This window comes from Zalophus californianus, chromosome 16 (assembly GCF_009762305.2).
Source record: "Zalophus californianus isolate mZalCal1 chromosome 16, mZalCal1.pri.v2, whole genome shotgun sequence".
Lineage (NCBI taxonomy): Eukaryota > Metazoa > Chordata > Mammalia > Carnivora > Otariidae > Zalophus > Zalophus californianus.
This window is the reverse complement of record NC_045610.1, coordinates 39,498,189-39,513,461: the sequence shown is the minus strand read 5'-3', so window position 1 is coordinate 39,513,461 and position 15,273 is coordinate 39,498,189. Positions and strand designations below refer to the sequence as shown.

Below are 15,273 nucleotides of genomic sequence, written 5' to 3'. Positions count from 1 at the left end.
ATTCTACTTTCAATGGAATTATGGAAAAACTTTCATTGACTACTCTTCTCACCTCGGTTTGTTTTGCTGGGATATATTCTCTGAAAGTGTTTATATTCTTCTGGAGCAGGAAAGTCTTCTACTGGATGGAAAGAATACTTTGACTCAAAATCATCTGGGAAAGGAACAGAATATTAAGTCATATCACCCTTCCTTGTGCTCCCACATATTCTGTAGCACTTCTGAGCCCCCCACCCCCTTGCTAATCTCCCTCGAATTCTGATGGACCACTAGGGCCTGCCTGGCCCACTAAACCAAGGTTCCTGAGGCCAGCAACAGCATTTTTCTATGTACCTTGCACACACAGAGGATACGCTCAGAGGCTCTTTACATTAAGGAATGAGTCTTTGAATTAGTTCTTCAAATCTTAGCTGTTTGCATGGGAGAAGGAAATACAGTTCTGTTTCAGTTCACAGTCATCTTAGAGACTGTCACCATGGGAAACCAACTGAACTGAATCCACAGATTGGTAGACATTAACCTAAAATGGGAATTTCTGTCACCAGCTAGTGAGAGATCTGACTAGATAATTCCCCTCTGGCCCAGGTTACCCTCATTTAACTCTATACAATAGAGTCAGGACAGCCATCTCTTGGCCTCCGCTCCCACTTTCTGTGGGCCCCTCTAGCTGGCTCAGATTTTCGATCGGTGTGGCTCAAACACATTCCAAAAACCCTGGTCCCCCAGTAAGGAACAGACTAGACTGGGTGCAGAGAAGAGGCAACCATTCAAGAACCTAGAATGTTAGGGTTGAAGGAGACTGTACAGATCTTTCCAGGGTCCTTAACAGAGGGTCTGAGGAAACCCTACAGACAACCTTTGCTTGGGGCTCCATCCTAGGCCCAACGAATCAGAATCTCTTAGGTGGGGCCTAAGACTCATTTATAACCTTGAAAAAGTTAAATCTGATACACTTCTGATCTCATCAACCTCCTCATTTCACAGATGAGGGAAGTGAGTCCCAGAGAAGTGAAGTAACTTCCTCAAAGTAACACAGCTAGGTAGTGGCTCTGTCTTATTAATGTTGTGTACCATGGGTTGTTTTTGTTGTTGTTTTTTAAAGGTCCAGAAAAGGCCCTCTCCTTCCTAGGAAGATACATCATTCCTGTCTGAATAATCCTGAAAAGGATAAAGTCTCTGACCTAAAAGCTAACTACAAAGGATCCCTGGGGAGCAAGAGAGTATAGCTTTGGAGTTATTAGCACAACACCTGACTTTACTTCAATCTCTTCTAAAGCAATCATACCTAGAATTCATATAACACAAGGGATGTCAATGGAGGGGGCCCAGAAATCTGAGGGAAAGTCAGGAGAAGAACTGTTGTGAACAAAGGATACCCAGTGACCATTCCCGCTCTAGAGTGGCCACTGGAATTAGTGAAGTCACCACAGGAACTATGAGACTAAAACACCTAGTTACTCACCCAAGAAAGATCGGACAGTGGTAATAGAATCTCTGTGGCCATTCCTCAGGGGTGGTGGAGGAGGAGGGGGTGGTCCAGCTGGCGTCCTTGAGGGCGGAGGTGGGGGCTTTCCTCGGCTCAGGGGTTCTGACCCATGCATTCGGTACGGTGGGGGGGGAGGGGGAGCATCCCTGGCACCATTTCGGATCATGGGTGGTGGGGGTGGAGGAGCTGCAAGCAAAATCCAAAGCAGTTAGGTTGGGATACAGAGACAGTGAGGGGTGGGGGAATTTGAGAGACGAGCTCTAAGAATGCCTTGGTGCCTTCCCAAAGAGCCAGGCTCTGGGAGCCTCCAGGCAGCATGTTGGGTATCAGATTCAACCTCTATTTAAAAGCGGGACCATTCTTTCAGATCTCAAAGTCCGGAATAAATGTGTGACCCTTTTCATTTCCTGTGACAAGTCAGTCAGTCAAGAACTCTGCCTACTTTTGATGATCTTTTCCCTGCCTTTCCATGACTTCCTCCACAATCCTAATTCAAGGCTTTCTCATATTTAGCCTGTTCTACTGCAAAAAGCTTCCCAAACGTTCTCCTTGCTTCTCATCTCTTACCATTCCAATCCATTCTGCATACCAACTCACTAATCGCCTCCAAAATACTTGCTCAAACTTTTCCAAGGGCTTTGCATTTCCTCTATCATGAAGTTTCAAATCCTTAGCTTCAACCCCAACTGGGTCTCACCCCATCATCCTTTTTTTTTTTAAAGATTCTATTTATTTATTTGACAGAGACAAAGTGAGAGAGGGAACACAAGCAGGGGGAGTGGGAGAGGGAGAAGCAGGCTTCCCGCGGAGCAGGGAGCCTGAGACAGGGCTCGATCCCAGGACCCCAGGACCACGACCCGAGCCAAAGGCAGACACCTAACGACTGAGCCACCCAGGCGCCTTCTTTCTTACCAAGCAACTTACCAGGCCAGGCAGCCTGATTTCACCTTCTCCTCCTTCCTTGCTTGATTTCTAGGCTGAGACTCCCACTGTCGCCTCTGTATTTCTCTACTACATCTTGTATTGTAATTTTTCATTTTATGTGCTCTTCCCCAGCACACTAAGTCAGGGTAGTGTCCGTTCATCTGAGTTCCCAAGCTCAGCCAAATGTACAGCACACAGTAGGTATGCAATCAACATGTGCTGACTAAACCAAACCACATATGCTTTGCTCATGTGACTCCCCCAAAAGACGCAGAAACACGATCCATCTTCCCTTACTACCAAACCCTACCTCTAAGATTCAACTCAAGCCCCATCTTCTACAGGCTTTCCCAAAGCAATGCACTCTATTTGAATCCTCTTCTTCTTTGTTCTCCCATAGCATTTATAGGCTGTGTCACTTACTCTAGCACTTTGTAGTACAGACTAGAATGAGTGATTCTCAAAATATGTATAGTAGGTTCATCTGCACAAGTTGCATATCTCCAATGATAGGCTCCTTGCTCAGAAAAACTGGGAATGCCTCTTTGGGAATTGTCTCCAAACCCAGTTTCTAACCAAGCAGATCTGTAAATATTATATGATATTCGTATCTCATTTTTTTAAAACGATTTTATCTCTCTATTTTACAAAGAGTGCATGCACGCATGTGTGCAAGCTTAGGGGAGGAGCAGAGGGAGAGGGACAAGCAGACTCTGTGCTGAGCGCGGAGCCCAACGTGGGGCTTGATCTCACGACTCCAAGATCATGACCTGAGCGAAACCAAGAATCAGATGGTCAACTGACTGAGCCACCCAGGTGTCCCTCGTATCTCATTTCTGAGGTTCCACAACCATCAATAAAAATATTCATACCTACGTCTCTTTTCAAAAATCAAATTCACTCTTAAAAGACAAAAATGTGGGGTGCCTGGGTGGCTCAGTTGGTTAAGTGTCTGCCTTCGGTTCAGCTTATGATCCCAGAGTCCTGGGATCGAGCCCTGCATCGGGCTCCCTGCTCAGTGGGGAGTCTGCTGCTCCCTCTCCCTCTGCCCCTGCTTGTGCGCTCTCTCTCTAGCTCACTCACTCTCTCAAATAAAATGAAATCTTAAAAAAAAAAAAAAAGTGACACCAAGTAGAAGATAACATCAAAAACACATCTGAAGACATGGCAACATCACTGGAATAGGTTCTAAGTAAGGTGTTTGTATTATGTTGTTCTATTCTTTTCATTAACTAACAAAAAGAGCAGCTACCATTTATTTGGCTTCTGTTATATTCCAGGCACTGTCCCAGGTACTTTATAGGCATTACACTTTAAAAATTCTTCCACCACTCCTGCAAAGTATGTGGTATTATCCCCATTTCACAATGAGGAAATTGGGACTCAGGCTGTTTGTCCGAGGTCACAAATTTAATAGACTCAGCACACATCTGCTCTTTCCACTATGCCCACACTGCTTTACTTAACTACCCCAAGTACTTTATTAACTACCCCCAAAATGTATAACCCACTGAGATGGAAGTTTATCTTCTGGTACCAACGCCATGTCCAATAAATAGGTGTTTCCTAAATACGTGGAGAGACTACTCAGCTTAACAGACAACACTGGTTTAGTGATTAAAGGGTGTATCATCATCATCTTTTTAAGTACACTCTACACCCATCGAGGGGCTTGAATGCATGACCCTGAGATCAAGAGTCACATGCTCCTACCGATTGAGCCAGCCAGGCGCCCAAGAGTATTATCTTCTTATTCCTCCTGAATTACTGTTGGAATTTCTGTAGAGTGACTGCAGTTAAGAAAGAAGCAGTAATGGGATGATTTATGTAGACAAGGGGTCCAGCACTGCAGGCCCAGTAAATGTTAGTTTTTGCTTCCCCTAAGATGCACTCTGAATGTCTCCTTCACTCTTTTCAAGATTTAAGTATGGACAGGGGCTACTCGAAGCAATAACTAAAGAGAAGCCTCCTTAACACCACCTAGCAGATGTCTGAACCTTGATTTCATCCCAAATCTGCCCAAACCAAAGCTCTTTCAGGTCACCTTCAAAATATTTCCCTAAAACCCAGATTTCTGAGGGCCCTAAGAGTCTGCATCTACTCCAGGGGAGGGTCAGAGAGTGTAAGACAGGCAGGGTTAGCTAGGCTCAAAAGGACCCCAGCCAGACATCGGGCAGGTGGTAGTGATTAGAGCCGACCCAGACTGGCCAAACAGAGCAGGACCAAGAGCAGCCTGCCCTCCCTCAGGGACGGTCATCCCAACCAGGTTCTGCCATCTCCAGTAGTTTCTGGGCTCTTTGTCACATACAATTTTAGGACCCTTTCAAGTGACAGAGCTGGAACCCAAGGACCGTAAGAAAGAAGCCATTTGTAGAAGAAACTTTGGGGTGGGAGATCCCCTTTTGTAAACCTAGAAAAACCCAATTTTGAGGAAAGCAAAAAATAAACAAATGAACAAAATTTAAAAATTCCCTTAAAAATAGTGTTTTTTACTCTGCAAAGAAAAAATTCAGAAACCCTACGGACCAATAAAATTGGTCCCTGAGCACCCTGGGAAGACAAAAGACTCCATACTTTTTCAAATGTAAATAATTCATATAGAAACAAAAGTATATTATCAGGTAATATTGTCTTATGATTTAATAACAGAGATAAATCCATGAACTACCTAGAAACCCTTGCATAAAACCATTAACAGTTATCAGCATACTACAGTTTACAAAGAACTTTCATATATACTTTTATTTACAACCAACCCTGAAGGTACTATGAACACGTGAGGAAACAAACTCAGAATCAAGGGCGCCTGCGTGGCTCAGTCGTTAAGTGTCTGCCTTCGGCTCGGGTCATGATCCCAGGGTCCTGGGATCGAGCCCCACATCGGGCTCCCTGCTCGGCGGGAAGCCTGCTTCTCCCTCTCCCACTCCCCCTGCTTGTGTTCCCTTTCTCGCTCTTTTTGAAAAAATAAACAAAATCTTAAAAAAACAACAACTCAGAATCAGAGCTATCTGCCCAATGTCACACAACAAAGAGAGCCAATACTCACAAGATCTCTGACTAAAATAGCTCAATTTTCTCTGTGTTATCACTCTAAGAACTGCTGCTCTGGTTAGAGATGGAAAGCTGGCCAAGGCCTCCATCAGGTCTCAAAGTTGGTGATAGCTAAGGGACAGAAGAACAAGGCTCATAACACATTTTTCTGAAGAAACCACAAAGAAAGAACAGCGAAGTGGGAAGTAAGAAGTCTGCAGACATTTAAAACTACTCAATTCAGGATGCATGGCTGGCTTATGTCGGTAGAGCATGTGACTCTTGATCTCGGGGTCTTGAGTTCAAGACCCACATTAGGCCTACAGTTCAGTTCAAAAAAATAAATTAAATTAAAAAAAATAAAACTACTCAGTTAAACCCACAGAAATTATATTTTTCCCCGCTTCTATTCCTGGAGAGGATTAGAAAGATATGGGCTCTGCTTTGCTAAAGAGTCTTTAAAAAAAAAAAAAATCCCTGGGACGCCTGGGTGGCTCAGTTGGTTGAGCGTCTGCCTTCAGCTTGGGTCATGATCCCGGGGTCCTGGGATCAAGCCCCACATCGGGCTCCCTGCTCGGCGGGAAGCCTGTTTCTCCCTCTCCCACTACCCCCGCTTGTGTTCCTGTTCTCGCTGTGTCTCTGTCAAACAAATAAATAAAAATCTTTAAAAAAAAAAAAAAAAAAAAGCATCTGCCTTCAGTTCAGGTCATGATCCCGGGGTCCTGGGATCAAGTCTGGCATCGGGCTCCTTCCTCAGCAGGGAGCCTGCTTCTCCCTCTGCCTGCCGCTCTCTCTCTCTGACAAATGAATAAATAAAATCTTAAAAAAAAAAATCCCTAAGTTAAAAAATAATTTTTAACCTTAACTTTGTAAAATCAAAGGCCACCTTAGGACTAGGATTCTTATGGCTAAAGCCAGGGAGACACGGGGTCAGGAATGTACCAGGTTACCGTACGACTGCCGTATGGGGACTGCCAGCTCCCAGAATACAGATCTCTACGTACATCACCAAGCAGCAGCACAGGTTACAGGGCTTTCAATACGTGCTTCCTGATGACTTAATTTCTTAATCAATGACCCAAACCTGCAAGGACTGTTTAAAAGCTCAAAAGCCACTTGTGGAGAATGTGGCTCAAAGTCCAATGATGAAAGAGGACACCGGAGCCAAAATTCCTGGGTCTAAGAAGGTCCCAGAGAGCTTCATGGTCTCCCTAACTACTTTCAGTCATGCTATTTTGTAAAAGGACTACACAACCTCTTCTTCTTTTTCTAGAGCTCCTTAATCCCCTCTTCATCCAGTTTAGGCTCATGGTCCACTGTTAAAATCACTCCCGGACCTACACCCTTAAGCTTCCCTGCCCCACTCTCCCTTAGTGCCCCACATGCCTGAAAAAGCTACCCTTGGTTAAACACCATGCTGCCACTACTCAGCACGTGCAAACACACAGCTGAACACACACTGTGCCAACCTCACTTTGAGTGTGTGGCTCCTAATCCTGAGTTGGCCTTTCCTGCTGCTGCTTAGCCCAGCACACTTCCCCACCCCCTTCACTCTCCCACGGTCCCAGAGGACCACTTCATGCCCCTCTCTCTCCTTCCCTCCCCTCATTCACAGCAGATGTCCTTGCTTTCTATTTCACCAATAAGAAACAAACCAGAAGGGGCACCTGGGTGGCTCAGTCGGTTAAGCATGTGCCTTTGGTTCAGGTGATGATCCCAGAGTCCTGGGATCCCGTGTCCTGGCTCCCTGCTGAGCAGGGAGCCTGCTTCTCCCTCTGCCCTTCCCCCTACTTGTTCTTTCTCTCTCTCAGATGAATAAAATCTTAAATAAAGAAGAAGAAACTTTGTACATGCTACCCACTTACATCTATGACTATGCACTCCACCTTCCCTCCTGTTACCATGGAAGAACTGTGTTCTTATCTAAGGTCAACCCCTTACCTATGGATCAGATTCCATTCCTTTTAGCCTTCTAGGGAACATTACTCAGGCAATTTCCCCCCTTTCTACTGTTTCATTTCATCAGTCTACAAACAGATGCTGAAATATCTCTCATCCTGGAGAGGAAGGGTCCCAACCCTCAATCTCACATTCTCCTCCAGCAACCATTCCATTTATCTGCACCCCCACCCCCACTCCCCTTTAAGCAGACTGAGAGATTTCTACATTGCTATCTCCAGTTCCTCTCCTCCTATCCCCAAGTTCCCAAACACGTCTTAGACTTTCACCCTCATCCTCCACCACTCCACTGAAACTACCAAAAGGATATTATGTTGTTTGGGAGTCCCCCCAAAGGACTCCATGTTGCTAAGACCAATGTCATTCTCAGTTTTTAGTCCTGGACACCGCTAATCATTCCATCTTGGCATCCTTCCGGCATCCTCGTTTTCTTCCTCACTGGGGGCTCTTTCTTAGCTTCCTCAGCTTGCTACTCCCCATCTCTCTGACCTCTACTATAAAGGCCTCAACCTCTTCTCTATCTAGACTGACTCCCTAGGGTAAGCTCACCCAGCATGTGGTTCTCAGTATCATTCAAATTTCTCTAACCCAGATCTTTCCCCTCAACTTCAGAGTCTGACAGACATCCAAGAGAAAACAACAATGAACTGGTGTTTGGCTAATAGGCATGTCAAACTTGACTTGTTTAAAAGTGAACACCTGTCTTCTTCCCCCAAACCTGCTGCGGTCCTACCTACCTGACTGGTTTACTGCAACAGCCTCCTAAGTGGTCTCCCTTGCCACCTCTGTCCCCTGCAGTCTGTTTTCAACACAGGAGTTTGTCATTCATTTTATTTTACTTTAAGATTTTATTTATTTGACAGAGAGAGTACAAGCAGGGGGAGCAGCAGAAGGAGAGGGAGAAGCAGGGAGCCCGATGCGGGGCTCGATCCCAGGACCCTTGGATCATGACCCGAGCCGAAGGCAGAAGCTTAACCAACTGAGCCACCCAGGCACCCCGAGTTTGTCATCCTTTTAAAAGCTAAAGCAGGGGCGCCTGGGTGGCTCAGTCATTGGGCATCTGCCTTTGGCTCAGGTCATGATCCCTCATGATCTCAGGGTCCTGGGATCGAGCCCCACATCCGGCTCCCTGCTCAGGGGGAGGCCTGCTTCTCCCTCTCCCACTCCCCCTGCTTATGTTCCCTTTCTCGCTGTCAAATAAATAGATAATCTTTAAAAAATAAATAATAAAAAATAAAAGCTAAAGCAACGTTTCTCCTCTGTTCCAATGCCCTCCAGGGGCTCTCAGCATTTCACCGAGTAAATCCCAGTCTTGACAAAGTCCTACAGCGTTCTCCTGGGGAAATCTAGCTTCCTGACCTCCACGTCCTGCCACTCTTCCCCCCTCACTCATTCCAGTCCTGCCACAATGGCCTCCCTGCTGTCCCCAGTCTCAGGGCCTTTGTATTTCCTGTTCCCAATGCCTGCAATAGCTGTTCTCCCAGGTAACTGCTTAGCTTACGCCATCACTCTCTTCAGGTCTTTGCCAGACTGTTACTTTATCTGTAAGGCCTTCCCTAACCCTACACTCACCCCACCTCTGCAATAAAAAGTATCACCACCACCCTCCCCCTCAGTATATCCTATTCCCCTTCTCTGCTTTGTATTTCTCTAAAGCATCTACATACTATCTTTATATGTATATATGTATGTATATATTTTTTTAAATTTTTTTTTTTACTAATTTATTTGTGTGACCGTCCACAGAGAACAGGAATCTTCTCTTTTCTATTGATTGTTGTTTCGCTAAAAACAGAGCCTTACACATAAAAAAGCACTCAGTAAACCTGCTGAATGAGTAAGTGAATTCTTTTTCTCTTCAATCGCCGAAGGAGAGCTTTGGAGAAAAGGGTGAGAAGAGAAACTCAATTCTCCATCTGATAGAAGGAAAGGTGCTTCCAGGCACTTACCTGCTCCCCGACTGGGAGGGTCCCGGGCTGGGGGAGGTGGTCTATTACTCTGTAGCGACGGGGAGGCTGAGGTGGGTGGAGGAGGCGCTAGGCCTCTGACAGGCCCCGATGTCTTCCTATGCAAAGAATTGTGTCTCTGTGGCAGCTCAGGGGCTGACTCATTAGTGGGACTGGAGGGTCCATTGGGGACCCCAGGAGGCTGGCGGTAAGGCGGAGGAGGAGGAGCCAGAGACTGGCCACTTGGTCCCGTTCTGATATTCCCAGGGGAAGGAGGTGGTTTCACTGGGGGTGGAGCAGGAGGTCCCTCCCGACCAGGGTGCAGCCTTTGTCCAGGTGTGGGCGGCAAGGGTTTCTCTCTGTTGTAGGCAGGGGCTTTGCTGCTGTGCATAGGCAGAGGTGCAGGGGGTGCGTTGGCACGCCGCCCTGGGGGTGGCGGAGGAGGGGCAGAGGAGCTGTGCTTCATGCCTGTACTGCTGGTGGTGTTAGGCCGAGAGAGGTCCGGTAGCGAGGGTCTCTGCATCCGGGGCAGTTCTGGGAGTGAGGCTCGGCTGCTGTCTGTATCATCTTGAGGGCGCCCACTGGCTGTAGACACCGGTGGCCTTGGGGCAGCAGCTCGAGAACTGGGGACTTGTAGGGCTGGCTTACCAGCTAGGTTCTCTACAAATACACCAGGTAGCATTCGATCAACAGAGCTAGATACATGTTAGTCAGTATCTCTACTTCCCCCAGCCTCCTTAGTGTAACCTGCATGGTAGCAGGTTAAATGCCTGTATAGTTCTGGATTTTAATCTGGTTTCAGGCTCAGGGCCCACTGATAAATACTGCTGATACAAGTTGAACACATTTTTACTTAATCCCTCTGCTTTGGCTTTATTCTGCTCTGTAACTCCTCCCCTGCTCCCACTTCTCTTTCCTCCCACCTCTACCACACACCTGAACCCTAGATGACCCACTTGGGACTAGTCAGAAATTAATGCACTTGGGAAATATCCTAAGAAAGTACTGCTCAGGTACCTGAAACGTCCTTGGCGCCCACAGGTCGGAGCTTCGGCACTCCCCCTTGGAAGAGACCTCCCTTGGGCTGCAGGGCAGCTGCTCCAGAGCCATAAGCACCACTGCTTCCTTTCGGTTCTGGAAAGCATACCATTAGGGTTTTCACTTCACATGCTGGGAGCTGGTGAGCAAGTCAATCCTGAGGAGAAACCCCTCCTCTATTTGGGCTTTAATTTGCAAACAAAGTGACCCTGCTTTTGCATTTAAAAAAAAAAAAAAAGGCTAGGCCTCTCACCTCCACACCTTCAGGTAGAGATGAAACTCTTCACTGTGATGAAAGAGAAAGAACAAAAGGAACAAGAAGCCAAACTTCCCTTACTTAGGAAAGTCAAAGAGAAAACCAGGATCAAGACACTTTCAGCAGAGTTCTCTGGGCTCTCTTCTCCAAGTCCCATATGGTAAGGGGGCCAGGGACTTAGGGATCCAGGTGTGAGCAAACTCTCCAGAAGCCTATCAGAATGGACACTTGTGGCAATTATAAAATCTTCACTAGCTTCAGCTTAGCGGTTTTTAGTGACATGACGGTCTCCTCAGAGAACAGCCAAGGATGTGCCCTAAAGAGAGCATTAGTTACCGTAGGAGATGAGAGTCTTTCCCCAGAGAATAATTCCCAAAGGTCAAAAAGAAACTTCTAAGGTATTCAAATAAAAAGACGTGAAGACAGCCAAAGAACATTCAAAGAAAACTCTCCTAAAGGACAAAATTTTCCCACTCAAAATTTTCCCACTCAATTCAAAGAAAACTCTCCTAAAGGACAAAATTTTCCCAACAATAAAAACAACAGCCAAGTCTCCAAGTCAATCCTGGGATCCTGGTGGCTCACTAGGAAATGAAGATTAGACTCACTCTCAAGGATGGGAGCACTCCGATCATTAATGTTGGTCACCTTCTTCAGTTTGGTCCCTTTGCAGATGTCCTGTAAGAGGGCACCTCGATTCCGCTGCTCATCTCTACTCAGCTTGGGCTGCTCTGTATGTGCCTAGAGGAGGAGGGGAAAATATAACTATCCATCCTAAATATTTCCCTTTACCAGGAGCTTGGGATAAATACCTTAAGCCAAGCTGGATTTCATTAATGCCCCTCTAGCCTAATCAGATCCTGCACCAAATATCCGTACCAATGTGCGCTCTCATTCTTTAGTCCTTCTTCTGTTGTGCCTTTTGTGAAGGGTGCAGCTCCCCCTCCTATTCAGAAGCTCCCAAAAGGAGGCCTTATCTGGGGTGTCTGGGTGGCTCAGTCAGTTAAGTGTCCAACTTCTGATTTCAGCTCAGGTCATGATCTTGGGGTCATGAGATCAAGCCCTGCGTCAGGCCCTGCGCGTAGAGCCTGCTTGTGATTTTTCTCTCTCCCTCCCCCCAACACCCCCCACTCTCTGTCTCCTTAAAAAAAAAAAGGCCTTAAGTAATACTGAGTACCTGTGTGCTGGGCTTGTGTGTTAGAAGCTTTACATGTATAAAGGCAAACACTGACTGCGTCCCTGCTATGCCTCAGGCTAAGCATGTTACTTCCATTATCTCATTTAAATCTTGAAATATTTTTATGGAAATAAATATTATTATCATAACCCATTTGGAAAGTGCGAATAGTTGAATAGTTTCCTGAGGCTATGCACCCAAATAAATAGTAAAGCAAGGATCCCAACCCAGACAGTTGATTCTAAAATGCGTATCGTACCTCAACTAACAGATCTTGTTGCGTCCCTATTACTTTATATTCTTTTTTTTTTTTTTAAGATTATTTATTTATTTGACAGAGAGACAGCGACAGCAGAAACACAAGCAGGGGGAGTGGGAGAGGGAGAAGCAGGCTTCCCGCAGAGCAGGGAGCCCGATGCGGGGCTCGATCCCAGGACCCTGGGATCATGACCTGAGCCGAAGGCAGACGCTTAACGACTGAGCCATCCAGGCGCCCCCTTATCACTTTATATTCTAAACAATGTTATAAAATAGACCATATTGGGGCACCTGGGTGGCTCAGTTGCTTAGATGTCCGAGTCTCGGTTCCAGCTCAGGTCATGATCTTGGGGTCATGAGATCAAGCCCCGTGGCATGCTCCATGCTCAGTGCAGAGTCTGCTTGTCCCTCTCCCTCTGCTCTTCCCCCTGCTCACGTGCACAAACTCTCTCTCTCAAATAAATGAGTCAATAAAATCTTTTAAAAATAAAGTAACATAAAATAAAATAGACCATATTATTCCCTTTCCAAGGATGAGGAAATGAAGGTTTAGAAAAGTTAATGTCACATGGTTAGTAAATGCAGAGCTGGTCTGATTATGTCAAAGCCCATGCCTTTCCCACTTACCTTATGGTCTCTTCCAACATCCTATTTCTTTTTGAGTTCTTCACCCTCCACCTACCTCTTAAATGCCATTTCAGAGTCCTCAGCCTCCATCTGAATCTCCCTGAGCAAGCTCACCTGGTCACAGGGTCTGAATACCACTGAAAAGCCCAAGTATCTCAAATCTTTGTATCTCATCACCACTCCTGGCCCTGAGCTTCACACCCATATGTGCCAATGTCCACAGGACATCTTCAAATGAATATCCCACATACACCTAAAATGCAACACATCATACCATGTTCCTTACACAATTTTTAAATGTAGAGCTTTTTAAATTAACCACACAGTGGAATTTTTTGGAAACCATTAAAAAATTATTCTAAAATCCCATCTGGAAGATTAAGTATAGGAAAAAAACTAAGAAAATGGGACTAGTACCACCAAAAGCTAGGACGCGGAGCACAGGGACAGACAGCCAGATAAATGGAACAAAACAGGAAAGTCCATAAACAAATCTACGTCTATATAAGAAATAATAAAAGTGGGGGCGCCTGGGTGGCTCAGTCAGTTAAGTATCTGCCTTTGGCTCAGGTCACGATCCCAGGGTCCTGGGATCGAGCCCCATGTCAGGCTCCCTGCTCGGCGGGGAGTCTGCTCCTCCCTCTCCCTCCGACCCTCCCCTCTGCCCATGCTCTCACTAGTTCTCTTCCTCTCTCTTTTAAATGAATAAAAAATCTTAAAAAGAAGGAAAAGAAATAATAAAAGTGTATTTCAGCAGTGCAGAAAGCACAGATTATTAAATATAAGCTACTAATAATAACTGGTTAAGTTTGGAGAAAAAAACAATCAAGTTAAATCCCTACCTTATAGCTTACTCAGACAAATTCTAGTTGAGTTATAAAATGTAAATGTAAAAAAAAAAAACAGAGTACTATATGAAAAAAATAGGTAAGGGGAAGGACATGACAACTAAAATACAAGGAAAGACTAGAAGACTTGTTTATTATAAATTATTTACTTAGGAATATAATAAGGAGATGATAGAATGGAAGGAAAAAAATCATCTGTGACACACAAAGGTAGTATCCTAACTCTATGCAACATTAACATAAAGATGACTTATAAATCAACAGGATAATAAGCAAAGGATATAAACACTGTGTAAAAGAAATCCTGGAGCCAGCAAATATGGAAAAAAAATTTTAAATGCAGGCTAAAACACAGTATCATTATTTACCAATGAAACTGGTAGAAGTTAAAATTTTAACAGGAGACTGCTAGCTTCATGAAGGCAGGGTCTACTGCTCACTGTCGTACAGTGCCTGGCACACGGAGGATGCTCAAAAAAATGCGTAGAAAACGTAACTGTCTTATGGTGGTCATAAGGATTGAGAGGAATAGGTACTCATTTGTATTATCCAGAGGAAGGTAAATTAGTATGATCTTTCCAGTTTATGTATCAAACACCTTTTTCCCCCCTACCTTTTTTCTTCTTTCTTTTTGAGAGACGGTGGGGAGGGGCAAAGAGATAGGGAGAGAAAGAATCTTAAGCAGGCTCCACACCAAATGCAGAGCCCGACAGAGCGCTGGATCTCACCACCCTGAGATCATGACCTGAGCCGAAATCAAGAGACAGACACTTAACCGACTGATCCACCCAAGCACCCCTTGTATTAAACACCTTTAAAAAGTCTACACAAGGGGCGCCTGGGTGGCTCAGTTGTTCAGTGTCTGCCTTCGGCTCAGGTCAGGATCCCAGGGTCCTGGGATCGAGCCCCACATCGAGCTCCCTGCTCAGGCGCGAAGCCTGCTTCTCCCTCTCCCACTCCCCCTGCTTCTGTTCCCTCTATTACTGTGTCTCTCTCTGTCAAATAAATAAATAAAATCTTAAAAAAAAAAAAAAACCTTAAAAAAAACAAAAAAATAGTCTACACAAGAATTCTACCTATAAATTAACTTTAAGAAAACAACTAGAGAAGTACATAAAGATGTTATTAATAGCATAAAACTGAAAATAATCTAAAAGTTCAATCAAAAGGAACACTGATGGCATAAGCATAGAAGGGAATGCCAGTTAAGCTCTTAAAGATGTTGGAGGTATCTTTAGACAGCAAATGTTTGACACAATCAAGTAAAGAATATTATAAAACAAAACACTTAACAAGATTAATATTCTCTTCTACAGAATAGGAATAACAGTAGAACCTATCTCACAGGGTAGTTTTGAAAATTAAATGAAAGAATAACACTTCTCAAGGGCTAAGCACAGTGCCTGGTGCTCAATAAGTAGTTGTATTGAAAGAAAAAAAGGCACATACATACCGAATATTTCCAGAAGGATATATACACTAATATCAACAAAAGTTAATTTGGGGTAATAATTCTTTATATTTATTTGAATTTTCTAGTTTTTCTATAATAAATATGTAAAACATATAAAATGTTAACAAAGATTAATTATTAACAGCTTAATATTTTCTATTTTTATTGGCATTCTCTAATTTTTGCCACATTTTTAGTACAGTAAAAAAATGTTTTACTGATATCCCTAACCATTTAATGATGTAAAAAGCCATTCACCATGTATTAATGA

General features: G+C 44.6%; 1 protein-coding gene across 2 annotated transcripts in view; it reads right to left on the bottom strand.

Moving 5' to 3' along the window:
* Window positions 1-15,273, bottom strand: part of WIPF2 (WAS/WASL interacting protein family member 2) — a 50,415-nt gene that overhangs the window by 5,085 nt on the left and 30,057 nt on the right. For both annotated transcript variants that reach the window (XM_027626151.2, XM_027626152.2), the window contains exons 3-7: window positions 11,248-11,380; window positions 10,363-10,479; window positions 9,349-10,005; window positions 1,463-1,672; window positions 53-154 (exon numbers count right to left, since the gene is read on the bottom strand). In XM_027626151.2, the coding sequence (XP_027481952.1) occupies window positions 53-154; window positions 1,463-1,672; window positions 9,349-10,005; window positions 10,363-10,479; window positions 11,248-11,380 (1,219 nt within the window). The remainder of the gene's footprint in view (window positions 1-52; window positions 155-1,462; window positions 1,673-9,348; window positions 10,006-10,362; window positions 10,480-11,247; window positions 11,381-15,273) is intronic.